At 43.2% G+C, this 16,512-nt stretch overlaps 1 protein-coding gene across 1 annotated transcript; it reads right to left on the minus strand.

Moving 5' to 3' along the window:
* Positions 1-445: 445 nt before the first annotated feature.
* LOC115163990 (ras-related protein Rab-38-like) lies at positions 446-14,684 on the minus strand. The gene is made up of 3 exons (XM_029716158.1): positions 14,384-14,684; positions 7,798-8,078; positions 446-653 (listed from the first exon to the last, which is right to left on the minus strand). The coding sequence occupies exons 1-3, from the start codon at positions 14,580-14,582 to the stop codon at positions 501-503; spliced, it is 633 nt and encodes a 210-aa protein (XP_029572018.1). The 5' UTR covers positions 14,583-14,684; the 3' UTR covers positions 446-500.
* Between the last annotated feature and the right edge of the window lie 1,828 nt (positions 14,685-16,512).

The following is a 16,512-nucleotide window of genomic DNA, read 5'->3' on the forward strand; positions in this document are numbered from 1 at the left end:
TGGTGTGTGTAGTGATGGTGGTGGTGTGTAGTGATGGTGGTTGTGTGTAGTGGTGGTGGTGGTGTGTGTAGTGATGGTGGTGGTGGTGGTGTGTAGTGGTGGTGGTGTGTGTAGTGGTGGTGGTGGTGTGTGTAGTGATGGTGGTGGTGTGTAGTGGTGGTGTGTAGTGATGGTGGTGGTGTGTGTAGTGATGGTGTGTGTAGTGATGGTGGTGGTGTGTAGTGGTGGTGGTTTGTAGTGATGGTGGTGCTGTGTGTAGTGATGGTGGTGTGTGTAGTGATGGTGGTGGTGTGTAGTGATGGTGGTGGTGTGTGTAGTGGTGGTGGTGTGTAGTGATGGTGGTGTGTGTAGTGATGGTGGTGTGTGTAGTGATGGTGGTGGTGTGTAGTGATGGTGGTGGTGTGTAGTGATGGTGGTGTGTGTAGTGATGGTGGTGTGTGTAGTGATGGTGGTGGTGTGTAGTGATGATGGTGTGTAGTGGTGATGGTGGTGGAGCTGTTCTATGATTTGAAACAGGAGGAACATGTCCCACCCCTGTCAGAGTTTAATTGTGGAGAGACGGTGTCAGGGACTTCTGATTGGAGGATATCATTCTCGTTGGCGATGATGTGCTTCACCAGACAGTTGGCTGCTTCATCTATATTCATATTCTCCTAGAAAGAGAGAAGGAGATAGAAGGAGAGACAAGGAGAGAGAGAGAGAGAGAGCAGAAGAGAGAGAGAGAGCAGAAGAGCAAGAGAGAGAGGAGAGAGAGCAGAAGAGAGAGAGAGAGCGAGAGAGAGAGAGAGAGGAAGAGAGAGAGAAAGAGAGAGAGCGAGAGAGAGCGGAAGAGAGAGAGAGTGGAAGAGAGAGAGAGAGAGAGGCAAAAGGAGAGAGGGGGGAAAATACTGTGATGAATTACTGTCCAAGACCACTGCATACAGTACATGTGAGTATGTTGGTTGTGTTTCTGTGTGGCTGTGAGGTGTATGTTTTTGGCTGTGAGGTGTATGTTTGTGGCTGTGAAGTGTATGTTTTTGGCTGTGAGGTGTATGTTTGTGGCTGAGAGGTGTATGTTTGTGGCTGAGAGGTGTATGTTTGTGGCTGTGAGGTGTATGTTTGTGGCTGTGAGGTGTATGTTTGTGGCTGTGAGGTGTATGTTTGTGGCTGTGAGGTGTATGTTTGTGGCTGTGAGGTGTATGTTTTTGGCTGTGAGGTGTATGTTTGTGGCTGTGAGGTGTATGTTTGTGGCTGTGAGGTGTATGTTGGGCTGTGAGGTGTATGTTGTGGCTGTGAGGTGTATGTTTGTGGCTGTGAGGTGTATGTTTGTGGCTGTGAGGTGTATGTTTGTGGCTGTGAGGTGTATGTTTGTGGCTGTGAGGTGTATGTTTGTGGCTGTGAAGTGTATGTTTTTGGCTGTGAGTTGTATGTTTGTGGCTGAGAGGTGTATGTTTGTGGCTGAGAGGTGTATGTTTGTGGCTGAGAGGTGTATGTTTGTGGCTGTGAGGTGTATGTTTTTGGCTGTGAGGTGTATGTTTGTGGCTGTGAGGTGTATGTTTGTGGCTGTGAGGTGTATGTTTGTGGCTCTGAGTGTATGACTCCTCAGTAGTGCCAGTGTGACGTTTTGATGCTATGAACTAAAAGTTGAAGATCCAGAGCATTCACAGACACAGACACTCACTCACCCACATACACACTCACGAGCTCATCTGTATCTCTTAACTATTGCAACTAGAGGTAGACCGATTATGATTTGTCAACACCGATACCGATTATTGGAGGGCCAAAAATAGCCGATTAAATCGGCTGATTTTATTTATATATATATATTTGTAATAATGACAATTACATCAATACTGAATAAACACATATTTTAACTTAATATAATACATCAATAAAATAAATTTAGTCTCAAAAAAATAATGAAACATGTTCAATTTGGTTTAAATAATGCAAAAACAAAGTGTTGGAGAAGAAAGTAAAAGTGCAATATGTGCCATGTAAAAAAGCTAACGTTTAAGTTCCTTGCTCAGAACATGAGAACATATGAAAGCTGGTGGTTCCTTTTAACATGAGTCTTCAATATTCCCAGTTAAGAAGTTTTAGGTTGTAGTTATTATAGGAATTATAGGACTATTTCTCTCTATACCATTTGTATTTCATATACCTTTGACTATTGGATGTTCTAATAGGTACTTTAGTATTTCCAGCCTAATCTCGGGAGTTGATAGGCTTGAAGTCATAAACAGCTGTGCTTCAAGCATTGCAAAGAGCTGCTGGCAAATGCAGGAAAGTGCTGTTTGAATGAATGCTTACGAGCCTGCTGCTGCCTACCACCGCTCAGTCAGACTGCTCTATCAAATCATAGACTTAATTATAATATAATAAACACACAGAAATATGAGCCTTTGGTCATTAATATGGTCAAATCCAGAAACTATCATTTCAAAAACAAAACATTTACTCTTCAGTGAAATACGGAACCGTTCCGTATTTTATCTAACGGGTGGCATCCCTAAGTCTAAATATTGCTCTTACATTGCACAACCTTCAATGTTATGTCATAATTATGTAATATTCTGGAAAATTAATTACGGTCGTTGTTAGGAAGAAATGGTCTTCACACAGTTAGCAACGAGCCAGGCAGCCCAAACTGCTGCATATACCCTGACTCTGCTTGCACAGAACACAAGAGAAGTGACACAACTTCCCTAGTTAATATTGCCTGCTAACATTCATTTCTTTTAACTAAATATGCAGGTTTAAAAATAGGTTTAAAAATATATACTTGTGTTTTGATTTTAACATTTACATTACATTTTAGAAATGAACATTTCATCCATTAAAAAATAAATAAAAAAATCCCGTACTGGTCCCCCGTGGGAAACAAACCCACAACCCTGGCGTTGCAAACACCATGCTCTACCAACTGAGCCACACGGGACCTCTTTAATAACCTCTTTAAGAACGGGACCTCTTTAATAACCTCTTTAAGAAAGGCATTGATGTTTATGGCTAGATACATTGGTGCAACGACAGTGTTTTTTTGGTGAATGTGCTTGTTAAGTCATCACCCGTTTGGTGAAGTAGGCTGTGATTCGATGATAAATTAACAGGCACCACATTGATGATATGCAATGCAGGACAAGCTAGATAAACTAGTAATTTCATCAACCATGTGTAGTTAATTAGTGATTATGTTAAGATGGATTGTTTTTTATAAGATAAGTTTAATGCTAGCTAGCACCTTGCCTTGGCTCATTGCTGCACTCATGTAACAGGTGGTCAGCCTGCCACGCAGTCTCCTCGTGGAGTGCAATGTAATCGGCCATAATCGGTGTCTAAAAATATTGATTACCGATTGTTATGAAAACTTGAAATCGGCCCTAATTAATCGGCCATGCCGTAAGGCGACCTCTAGTTGCAACTGTTTGATAATGAGACCAAAACATAAATCCGTATGTTTATATGGTGGTGTGGTTTCTGTAATGAAGCCTTCGAGGCTGAGGTGAACTATGGGTTCAAGTCAGTAGAGGACAGGGTCAGTGATCACTAATGACAAGTCAATGAGATGAAGAACATCAAGACAGGGATAAAAGTCTCCAGTCTGATTTTAGAATATTTCAGGCCTCCAGCAGCTGCTTCGCCAGCGACACCCACACACACACACACACACACACACAGACACGCACCCACCCACCCTCGCCCACACACACACACACACACACACACACACACACACACACACACACGCACGCACCCACACACACCCTCGCCCACACACACACACACACTTCTTCTGATCACGTGGTGAGCTGAGCAGCAGAATTAATTAGATGAATATTGAATATTCATGAGGGCCTTTATCAGCTTGCTCATCAGGATTTGACATAGTGGAGTCTGCAGCCGACTTCCTCTCTAATAACCACTTACATTACCACATATACACACAGTGAGAGAGAGAGACCTCTCTAATAACCTCTTACATTACCACATATACACACAGTGAGAGACCTCTTTAATAACCTCTTACATTACCACATATACACACACAGTGAGAGAGAGAGACCTCTCTAATAACCTCTTACATTACCACATATACACACAGTGAGAGAGAGAGACCTCTTTAATAACCTCTTACATTACCACATATACACACAGTGAGAGACCTCTTTAATAACCTCTTACATTACCACATATACACACACAGTGAGAGAGAGAGACCTCTCTAATAACCTCTTACATTACCACATATACACACAGTGAGAGAGAGAGACCTCTCTAATAACCTCTTACATTACCACATATACACACAGTGAGAGAGAGAGAGAGAGACCTCTTTAATAACCTCTTACATTACCACATATACACACAGTGAGAGAGAGAGAGAGAGACCTCTTTAATAACCTCTTACATTACCACATATACACACAGTGAGAGAGACCTCTCTAATAACCTCTTACATTACCACATATACACACAGTGAGAGAGAGAGAGACCTCTCTAATAACCTCTTACATTACCACATATACACACAGTGAGAGAGACCTCTTTAATAACCTCTTACATTACCACATATACACACAGTGAGAGAGAGAGAGACCTCTCTAATAACCTCTTACATTACCACATATACACACAGTGAGAGAGAGAGACCTCTCTAATAACCTCTTACATTACCACATATACACACAGTGAGAGAGAGAGATACCTCTTTAATAACCTCTTACATTACCACATATACACACAGTGAGAGAGAGAGAGAGACCTCTAATAACCTCTTACATTACCACATATACACACAGTGAGAGAGACCTCTCTAATAACCTCTTACATTACCACATATACACACAGTGAGAGAGAGAGAGAGACCTCTCTAATAACCTCTTACATTACCACATATACACACAGTGAGAGAGGGAGACCTCTCTAATAACCTCTTACATTACCATATATGCACACAGTGAGAGAGACCTCTCCAATAACCTCTTACATTACCATATATACACACAGTGAGAGACCTCTTTAATAACCTCTTACATTACCACATATACACACAGTGAGAGAGAGATACCTCTTTAATAACCTCTTACATTACCACATATACACACAGTGAGAGACCTCTTTAATAACCTCTTACATGACCTTTTATCAGAACAAGAGCTTGTTCGTAGACTCCTGTAATAGACTTATATCACCACAAACAATACAGACATACAACAATAAACACACACTTCAATTCAGAATGGGTTCATGTAACAGGGGGGGCTTTATCTAATAGCAGGCACATGACACACACACACACACACACACACACACACACACACACACACACACACACACACACACACACACACACAAAGCTCTTTCTGAGAAAATAAGTAATTTGCATCATCTAGAATTTCCACTAAGATGTAATGTAACCTTCGGGGAGATGGACTTGAGAACTCATCAACTACTGAAAGGCTCAAGGACTTGTCTAACTGTTCTCTATAACAAGCTCTATATAAAACTCTCTACACCACTCTCTATTCTCTACACCACTCTCTATTCTCTACATCACTCTCTATTCTCTACGCCACTCTCTATTCTCTACACCACTCTCTATTCTCTACACCACTCTCTATTCTCTACGCCCCTCTCTACACCACTCTCTATTCTCTACACCACTCTCTATTCTCTACACCACTCTCTATTCTCTACACCACTCTCTATTCTCTACGCCACTCTCTATCCTCTACGCCACTCTCTATCCTCTACGCCACTCTCTATCCTCTACGCCACTCTCTATTCTCTACGCCACTCTCTATCCTCTACACCACTCTCTATTCTCTACGCCACTCTCTATTCTCTACGCCACTCTCTATCCTCTACACCACTCTCTATTCTCTACGCCACTCTCTATTCTCTACGCCACTCTCTATTCTCTACGCCACTCTCTATTCTCTACACCACTCTCTATTCTCTACGTCTCTATTCTCTACGCCACTCTCTATCCTCTACACCACTCTCTATTCTCTACGCCACTCTCTATTCTCTACGCCACTCTCTATTCTCTACACCACTCTCTATTCTCTACGCCACTCTCTACAATCTACACCACTCTCTACAATCTACACCACTCTCTACAATCTACACCACTCTCTACAATCTACACCACTATACACCACTCTATTCTAACACCACTCTCTCCTATCTACACCACTATCTATACCACTGTACTCCACTCTCTACACCACTCTCTCCTATCTACACCACTATACACCACTCTCTATACCACTCCATACTCTCTACTCCACACCACTCTCTACATCACTTTCTACTATCCCCACCATTCTATTCTCTACACCACTCTACAACCTACACTCTCTAAACCACGATCACTCTCCACCACTGTCTACTCTCTACACCACTGTAATATCTACACCACTCTCTACATCACAATCGCTCTCCACATCACTCTATGCAACACTCTCTATTCTCTACACCACTGTCTACACAGCTGTCTACTCTCTACACCACTCTCTATTCTCTACACCACTCTCTATTCTCTACACCACTCTCTAATATCTACACCATCGCTCTCTAAATCTCTCTATGCAACACTATTCTCTACGCCACTCTCTATTCTCTACACCACTCTCTATTCTACACCACTCTCTATTCTCTACACCACTCTCTATTCTCTACACCACTCTCTATTCTCTACACCACTCTCTATTCTCTATTCACTCTCCAAACAACCCTCTACATCACTCTACACAACTCTCTACTATCAACACCACTCTCTACTATTTACGACACGCTACACCACTCTATCTACACCACTCTATCTACTCCATTCTCTAAACAACTCTGTACATGACTCTCTAAACAACTCTGTACATGACTCTCTAAACAACTCTGTACATGACTCTCTAAACAACTCTGTACATGACTCTCTAAACAACTCTGTACATCACTCTACACCTCAATTCTCTACACCACTCTACTATTTACGACACTCTACACCATTCACTACACCACTCTACACCTCTCTCTACTTTACACCACTCTATACCACTCTCTACACCACTCTATTCACTACACCACACTCTCTAAACAACTCTCAACATCACTCTCTTCTTTACTCTCTACAGCATTCTCTACATCTTTCTGTATCACTCTCTACATCCCTCTCAACACAACCCTTCACCACTCTCTACATCACAACCCTTCACCACTCTCTACATCACAACCCTTCACCACTCTCTACATCACAACTCTTCACCACTCTCTACATCACTCTCAACACAACTCTTCACTACACCACTCAACACAACTCTTCACCACTCTCTAAATCACTCTTGTTTTTGAGTTTAGAGACTGAAGACTACATTCCATTCCTAGGAGTAGTCCCCTTACTAATGGCCTCTCCATCTCCCATTCATCAATCCCACTGGATAGGTGAAAGTATATGTTGAACTAACGTCTGGACAGGTACAACTTTTCAGCATGAAAGGCAGCTCATAAATCTGGTAAACCACGGTAACGACCTTTCACCTTCTTCTGACTCTCAGAATTTTGAGCTCCACTGGCACACGGGTTGTCAGGATAGGCGAGTTGTGTGTGTGTGTGTGTGAGTGTGTGTGTGCGAGCGAGCGTGTCTGAGGGAGTGTGTCTGTCTGTGTTTTGATCTAACAGACTGTGTTCACTTTTCGTTCATCTGTGAAATTCCACAGCTGTAGAAGGTGAGTGTGTGTAGGTGTGATAAGAAGTTTTCATGAAACTACTTCTTTGTGTGTGTGATTGCGTGTGTGTGCGGATGTGTGTTCTCACCTTGGCGGAGGTCTCGTACCATCCCACAAAGCCATTCTCCTGGCAGAACTTCTCCATCTGGATCCTGTTGTTGGTCAGCACGTCCCGCCCCTGGTCGCACTTATTAGCCAGTAGCACAGCGGCCACATTTTTCCCATTGGCCAGTGTGAGTTTAGAGTCCAGGTCCTCCTTCCACTTGGTGACGGCTTCGAAGGAGGAAGGCCGCGTCATGTCAAAAACGATGAACGCCCCCATGGCTTCACGGTAGTAGACCCTCGTCATGTTCCCAAAGCGCTCCTGACCTGACACACACACACACACACACACAGTGTTGTTGGTTAGTAATGACAGTAGTAGTAGACCCTCGTCATGTTCCCAAAGCGCTCCTGACCTGACACAGTGTTGTTGGTTAGTAATGACAGTAGTAGTAGACCCTCGTCATGTTCCCAAAGCGCTCCTGACCTGACACAGCGTTGTTGGTTAGTAATGACAGTAGTAGTAGACCCTCGTCATGTTCCCAAAGCGCTCCTGACCTGACACAGTGTTGTTGGTTAGTAATGACAGTAGTAGTAGACCCTCGTCATGTTCCCAAAGCGCTCCTGACCTGACACAGCGTTGTTCGTTAGTAATGACAGTAGTAGTAGACCCTCGTCATGTTCCCAAAGCGCTCCTGACCTGACACAGTGTTGTTGGTTAGTAATGACAGTAGTAGTAGACCCTCGTCATGTTCCCAAAGCGCTCCTGACCTGACACAGTGTTGTTGGTTAGTAATGACAGTAGTAGTAGACGCTACACTATGGCCTTGTGATAGAACATGTGTGTCTAGTTGCCACACCACCCCTGACCCTAATACCATATCACAAGACCTGGTAACACCACTGAGATGAAAGTTACCTATTGCCTCAGGGCAAAGAGTCCACTACACAGTCCTGGTCACAGTCGTGGAGGGTCACATTCCTAAACCATTCCCGGTAAAATACGACAAGGTGGACAGACAGGGTACATCTCACGCCACACACAGATCAAATCAAATGTTATTTGTCACATGCACCGAATACAACAGGTGCAATGCTTAATTACAAGCCCTTAACCAACAATGCAGTTAAGAAAAATACTTACAAAAAAATAAGAAATAAAAGTAATAAATAATTCAAGATCAACAGTAAAATAACAGTAGCGGGGCTATATACAGGGTCTACAAGTACAGAGTCAATGTGGAGGCTATATACAGGGTCTACAAGTACAGAGTCAATGTGGAGGCTATATACAGGGTCTACAAGTACAGAGTCAATGTGGAGGCTATATACAGGGTCTACAAGTACAGAGTCAATGTGGAGGCTATATACAGGGTCTACAAGTACAGAGTCAATGTGGAGGCTATATACAGGGGGTACCGGTAAAGAGTCAATGTGGAGGCTATATACAGGGTCTACAAGTACAGAGTCAATGTGGAGGCTATATACAGGGTCTACAAGTACAGAGTCAATGTGGAGGCTATATACAGGGTCTACAAGTACAGAGTCAATGTGGAGGCTATATACAGGGTCTACAAGTACAGAGTCAATGTGGAGGCTATATACAGGGTCTACAAGTACAGAGTCAATGTGGAGGCTATATACAGGGTCTACAAGTACAGAGTCAATGTGGAGGCTATATACAGGGTCTACAAGTCAATGTGGAGGCTATATACAGGATCTACAAGTACAGAGTCAATGTGGAGGCTATATACAGGGTCTACAAGTACAGAGTCAATGTGGAGGCTATATACAGGGTCTACCAGTACAGAGTCAATGTGGAGGCTACAGTGAGGGAAAAAAGTATTTGATCCCCTGCTGATTTTGTACGTTTGCCCACTGACAAAGAAATGATCTGTCTATAATTTTAATGGTAGGTTTATTTGAGCAGTGAGAGACAGAATAACAACAAAAGAATCCAGAAAAACACATGTCAAAAATGTTATAAATTGATTTGCATTTTAATGAGGGAAATAAGTATTTGACCCCCTCTCAATCAGAAAGGTTTCTGGCTCCTAGGTGTCTTTTATACAGGTAATGAGCTGAGATTAGGAGCACACTCTTAAAGGGAGTGCTCCTAACCGCAGCTTGTTACCTGTAAAAAAGACACCTGTCCACAGAAGCAATCAATCAATCAGATTCCAAACTCTCCACCATGGCCAAGACCAAAGAGCTCTCCAAGGATGTCAGGGACAAGATTGTAGACCTACACAAGGCTGGAATGGGCTACAAGACCATCGTCAAGCAGCTTGGTGAGAAGGTGACAACAGTTGGTGCGATTATTCGCAAATGGAAGAAACACAAAAGAACTGTCAATCTCCCTCGGCCTGGGGCTCCATGCAAGATCTCACCTCGTGGAGTTGCAATGATCATGAGAATAGTGAGGAATCAGCCCAGAACTACACGGGAGGATCTTGTCAATGATCTCAAGGCAGCTGGGACCATAGTCACCAAGAAAACAATTGGTAACACACTACGCCGTGAAGGACTGAAATCCTGCAACGCACACAAGGTCCCCCTGCTCAAGAAAGCACATATACATGCCCGTCTGAAGTTTGCCAATGAACATCTGAATGATTCAGAGGACAACTGGGTGAAAGTGTTGTGGTCAGATGAGACCAAAATGGAGCTCTTCGGCATCAACTCAACTCGCCGTGTTTGGAGGAGGAGAAATGCTGCCTACAACCCCAAGAACACCATCTCCACCGTCAAACATGGAGGTGGAAACATTATGCTTTGGAGGTGTTTTTCTGCTAAGGGGACAGGACAACTTCACCGCATCAAAGGGACGATGGACGGGGCCATGTACCGTCAAATCTTGGGTGAGAACCTCCTTCCCTCAGCAAGGGCATCGAAAATGGGTCGTGGATGGGTATTCCAGCATGACAATGACCCAAAACACACGGCAAGGCAACAAAGGAGTGGCTCAAGAAGAAGCACATTAAGGTCCTGGAGTGGCCTAGCCAGTCTCCAGACCTTAATCCTATAGAAAATTTGTGGAGGGAGCTGAAGGTTCGAGTTGCCAAACGTTAGCCTCGAAACCTTAATGACTTGGAGAAGATCTGCAAAGAGGAGTTGGGACAAAATCCCTCCTGAGATGTGTGCAAACCTGGTGGCCAACTACAAGAAACCTCTGACCTCTGTGATTGCCAACAAGGGTTTTGCCACCAAGATGTGAAAGAGAGGAGGGTTGTCTCCCTTCTCATTTGGTGGCCTGCCAGATGATAATGCCTAGTATGGTCAGTACTATGGACATGACCATAGCCAGAATGCACATCTTCTTACGGGACTTTTCTGGTAGTAGGCGGCTCTCTGGAGCTGTTCCGTCCCTCGGTCTATGTGGTCCTCAGCACTCTCCACGTTGGCCTCTATGCTGTCAATCATCGCTCTTTTTGCAGGAGATTCCTGCAAAAATATTATTTGAAGATGAAGTCATGTTTTGCAGAGGGGTCAAATACTTATTTCCCTCATTAAAATGCAAATCAATTTATAACATTTTTGACATGCGTTTTTCTGGATTTTTTTTGTTGTTATTCTGTCTCTCACTGTTCAAATAAACCTACCATTAAAATTATAGACTGATCATTTCTTTGTCAGTGGGAAAACGTACAAAATCAGCAGGGGATCAAATATTTTTTCCCTCACTGTATATAGAGGGGGGTACCGGTACAGAGTCAATGTGGAGGCTATATACAGGGGGTACCGGTACAGAGTCAATGTGGAGGCTATATACAGGGGGGTACCGAGTCAATGTGGAGGCTATATACAGGGGGTACCGGTACAGAGTCAATGTGGAGGCTATATACAGGGGGTACCGATACAGAGTCAATGTGGAGGCTATATACAGGGGGTACCGGTACAGAGTCAATGTGGAGGCTATATACAGGGGGTACCTGTACAGAGTCAATGTGGAGGCTATATACAGGGGGTACCGGTACAGAGTCAATGTGGAGGCTATATACAGGGGGGCACCTGTATATGCGGGGCACCTGTAGTAATGGTTTTTCCAAAGACAGTATAACTCACATAACAAAGGAGTCTGATGAGGAATTTCACACAGACAACTATTATTATAGAGATAGAGGGAGAGAAAAGGGGGGTGAGTGAGGGAGAGACCAGCAGAGAGAGAGTGAAAGAGAGAGGTCATAGTGTGTGTAAATTCCTCTGCTAACAGCGGTGTAATAAGTACACGTGGAATGTTTTACTCTGAATCCCTCTTCCATCACTGACTTCTACAGTCATTATCAAAGCTGTTTACCAGTGTGTTCAGACGTTATCACTGACTTCTACAGTCATTATCAAAGCTGTTTACCAGTGTGTTCAGATGTTATCACTGACTTCTACAGTCATCATCAAAGCTGTTTACCAGTGTGTTCAGACGTTATCACTGACTTCTACAGTCATTATCAAAGCTGTTTACCAGTGTTCAGACGTTATCACTGACTTCTATAGTCATTATCAAAGCTGTTTACCAGTGTGTTCAGACGTTATCACTGACTTCTACAGTCATTATCAAAGCTGTTTACCAGTGTGTTCAGACATTATCACTGACTTCTACAGTCATTATCAAAGCTGTTTACCAGTGTGTTCAGACGTTATAACTGACTTCTATAGTCATTATCAAAGCTGTTTACCAGTGTGTTCAGACGTTATCACTGACTTCTACAGTCATTATCAAAGCTGTTTACGTGTGTTCAGACGTTATCACTGACTTCTATAGTCATTATCAAAGCTGTTTACTAGTTTGTTCACGGCCATAGTCTTTGATAGGGCCCAATCCCAAATGGCCCCCCTAGACCCAGTGGTGTAAAGTACTTAATAAAAAAATATTTAAAGTACTACTTAAAGGAAAACTCCACCCAAAAACTATATTACGGTATTTGTTTCATTAGTCCATTGCTGACATGCAAAACATTTTGGGACTGTCAGCAATCAAGTTAAGATATGTTTGAACGTTATGTCTTGAAATGTGAATGCTGACATTCAAAATGTAGTTTTTTGGGGTGTCTGTACATTACTGTACTATTTATGTTTTTGACAACTTTTTCTTTCGTACATTCCTTAAGAAAATAATCTACTTTTTACTCCATACATTTTCTCTGACATGCAAGAGTTATCGTTACATTTTGAATGCTTAGCAGGACAGGAAAATGGTCCAATTCACGCTTATCAAGAGAACATCCATGGTTATCCCTACCACTTTCGATCTGGCGGACTCACTAAACACAAATTATTAGTTTGTCAATTATTTGTGTTTGGAGTGTGCCTCTGGCTATCCGGATTTTTTTAATATCATACCGTTGGTTTGCTTAATATAAGGAATTTGAAATGACTACTTATATATTTTAAAGTATGTTTAAAAACCAAATACTTTCTCAAGTAGTATTTTACTGGGTTACATTCACTTGAGTCATTGTCTATTAAAGCATCTTTACTATTACTCAAGACAAATGGGTAATTTTTCCACCACTGCCTAGAGCCTATGCCCCACGCATGTTTGATTGAATTTGATTTGTAAAAGCAATATGCTGAATCTTCCACCTGTAAAATACTCTCAGATCTCCACAAGTGCATAGGACATAGGGTTAGACTACAGGTACATCTGGGATCGGGCCTAGGTGTGACATTCTACCAGGGCATGATTAATGGAGCAAGGCTAGTTCAGGCCAGGCAGAACCTCCAGTCTGAGTTAACATCAGCTGACTACCAACTGACAGTATCAGCTGAGCAACCATCCACATGACACATTCCTATTTTCAATTTAAGTTGACCACTTCAACATGAGTTCTCCTGGCTCAACTTTTTGGTTGGTGCACAGAATGCTGCTAGACCTGTTTCATTCCAAAGCTTTGAATGGTTCTGATCATGTAGTGGCAGGGTAAACAGTCAAAACCCCTGTACCATAAAGGTTGAGATGTCTTAGCAGAGGCCATATAAAGCCACACTTAAGACTGGGACGTTACAATAACGTCTCATTAAGGAATTCAACCATTTAAATAAAGGACATGAGAAAACAGTACACAATATCCCTCTTAATGTACCTAAATGAAGCAACGCATGAAGCTATTCTGGGATCGGCATTCCCGATCCCAGACGAATCCTGTCGGTTCTTATTCACAATAAGCCCATTCTGAGCCCAAATCTCCCTCACGAGTGCTAGACACATGACTGTACAGGCCAGAGCGCATGGGACTGGAGATGGAGAGAGCGCGCGCAGCAGTCCAGGGTGCATCAGAGGAATTTCTCCAATAACCGACACTCACTCGAGGTTCGATGAATACCGTATGTGTACAGGCCTTAACTGCCCACGGTTCCCAACGTATACACACCAACAGAATCGTTGGCCTATGAAACATCGATAATACGTATGTCTGGTACTGTACGTGGCCGTCAGTATACAAGTCCAATCCTTTTGATAGTCTAATGACCACTCCAAAGAAACTAGTATGTAGTGAACGGAACCACCGACCTGAGACCACTACAGTTCCCTCCCTGTGTCTTACCCTGGAACTTCAAGTGGCCAAATAGCATAACACCAAAACGGGCCTGCCGTGTTCCCATTTCATTAGAGTCACGCGTAATGAGTCTCCTACCTGCTATGTCCCATAACTGTAGCCGAACAGTCTCTTGGTCCCAGTTAAGCACCTTCAGGGCGAAGTCCACTCCTATCGTGGCCCGGTAGTTGGGGCTGAAGTTCTGGTGAACATAACGCTTGATGATGCTAGTCTTCCCCACCCCCAGGTCCCCTATTACCAGAATCTTATAGAGGTGCTCCTTGTAGTTGTTCTGCATGGCGACCACGGAGCGCTACGGTAGAGCATTAATATGCAGTGAGGGGAGAGGGGGAGAAGATAAGGCGTGAGAATGAGGAGCGGTGCGCTCTAGCGATCCGGAAGGAACGCCCAGAGAAGTGGGGAAGAGAAGTGAACATCGGAACCTTGTGACTCTCCGGGCTCAGCATGAGGTCAGAGACGTGAGCGCGTGGGGCTGGGCTATCCCATCTGAAGACTGAAGTTAGTTGTGCAACTTCAGAAAAAGGATTTGCAAGACCTGCATTGTTCTAGCCATAGAGTTCTGTGCATACAACAGAAAACCTATTCACATGTCAGAAAAAGAGTACACCACTAATAAGTGTAAAAAATCTATATATTTAAATCAACTTTATTCAAAAACAGAGAAAACCTGTACATCATGTTTATTTATTTATTTATTTATTTCACCTTTATTTAACCAGGTAGGCAAGTTGAGAACAAGTTCTCATTTACAATTGCGACCTGGCCAAGATAAAGCAAAGCAGTTCGACAACATACAAAAACACAGAGTTACACATGGAGTAAAACAACATACAATCAATGATGCAGTAGAAAAAAATAAGACTATATACAATGTGAGCAAATGATGTGAGATAATGGAGGTAAAGGCAAAAAAATGCCATGGTGGCAAAGTAAATAAAGTATGGCAAGAAAAACACTGGAATGGTAGATTTGTAGTTTGAAGAAAGTTAAAAGTTAAAATATAAATAATATGGTGCAAAGGAGCAAAATAAATAAAATAAATAAATACAGTAGGGGAAAAGGTAGTAGTTTGGGCTCAATTAAAGATGGGCTATGTACAGGTGCAGAGATCTGTGAGCTGCTCTGACAGCTGGTGCTTAAAGCTAGTGAGGGAGATAAGTGTTTCCAGTTTTAGAGATTTTTGTAGTTCGTTCCAGTCATTGGCAGCTGAGAACTGGAAGGAGAGACGACCAAAGGAGGAGTTGGCTTTAGGGGTGACCAGAGAGATATACCTGCTGGAGCGCGTGCTACAGGTGGGTGCTGCTATGGTGACCAGTGAGCGGAGATAAGGGGGGACTTTACCTAGCAGGGTCTTGTAGATGACCTGGAGCCAATGTGTTTGGCGACGATTATGAAGTGAAGGCCAGCCAACGAGAGCATACAGGTCGCAGTGGTGGGTTGTATATGGGGCTTTGGTGACAAAACGGATGGCACTGTGATAGACTGCATCCAGCTTGTTGAGTAGGGTATTGGAGGCTATTTTGTAAATGACATCGCCGAAGTCGAGGATTGGTAGGATGGTCAGTTTTACGAGGGTATGTTTGGCAGCATGAGTGAAGGATGCTTTGTTGCGAAATAGGAAGCCAATTCTAGATTTCACTTTGGATTGGAGATGATTGATGTGAGTCTGGAAGGAGAGTTTACAGTCTAACCAGACACCTAGGTATTTGTAGTTGTCCACAAATTCTAAATTAGAACCGTCCAGAGACGTTATGCTGGATGGGCGGGCAGGTGCAGGCAGCGATCGGTTGAAGAGCATGCATTTAGTTTTACTTGTGTTTAGGAGCAGTTGGAGACCACGGAAGGAGAGTTGAATGGCATTGAAGCTCGTCTGGAGGGTTGTTAACACAGTGTCCAAAGAAGGGCCAGAAGTATACAGAATGGTGTCGTCTGCGTAGAGGTGGATCAGAGATTCACCAGCAGCAAGAGCGACATCATTTATGTATACAGAGAAAAGAGTTGGCCCAAGAATTGAACCCTGTGGTACCCCCATAGAGACTGCCAGAGGTCCAGACAGTAGGCCCTCCGATTTGACACACTGAACTCTGTCAGAGAAGTAGTTGGTGAACCAGGCGACGCAATCGTTTGAGAAACCAAGGCTACTAAGTCTGCCGATGAGGATGTGGTGATTAACAGAGTCAAAAGCTTTGGCCAGGTCAATGAATACG

This window comes from Salmo trutta, chromosome 26, assembly GCF_901001165.1.
Source record: "Salmo trutta chromosome 26, fSalTru1.1, whole genome shotgun sequence".
NCBI lineage: Eukaryota > Metazoa > Chordata > Actinopteri > Salmoniformes > Salmonidae > Salmo > Salmo trutta.

Excerpts from the sequence above, each read along its gene's own strand:
- LOC115163990 (XM_029716158.1), bottom strand. The coding sequence starts at position 14,582 with ATGCAGAACAACTACAAGGAGCACCTCTATAAGATTCTGGTAATAGGG. Across the intron at positions 8,079-14,383 it reads ACAGTTATGGGACATAGCAG|GTCAGGAGCGCTTTGGGAAC; the intron begins GTAGGAGACTCA and ends TGTGTGTGTCAG. Across the intron at positions 654-7,797 it reads GGTACGAGACCTCCGCCAAG|GAGAATATGAATATAGATGA; the intron begins GTGAGAACACAC and ends CTCTCTTTCTAG.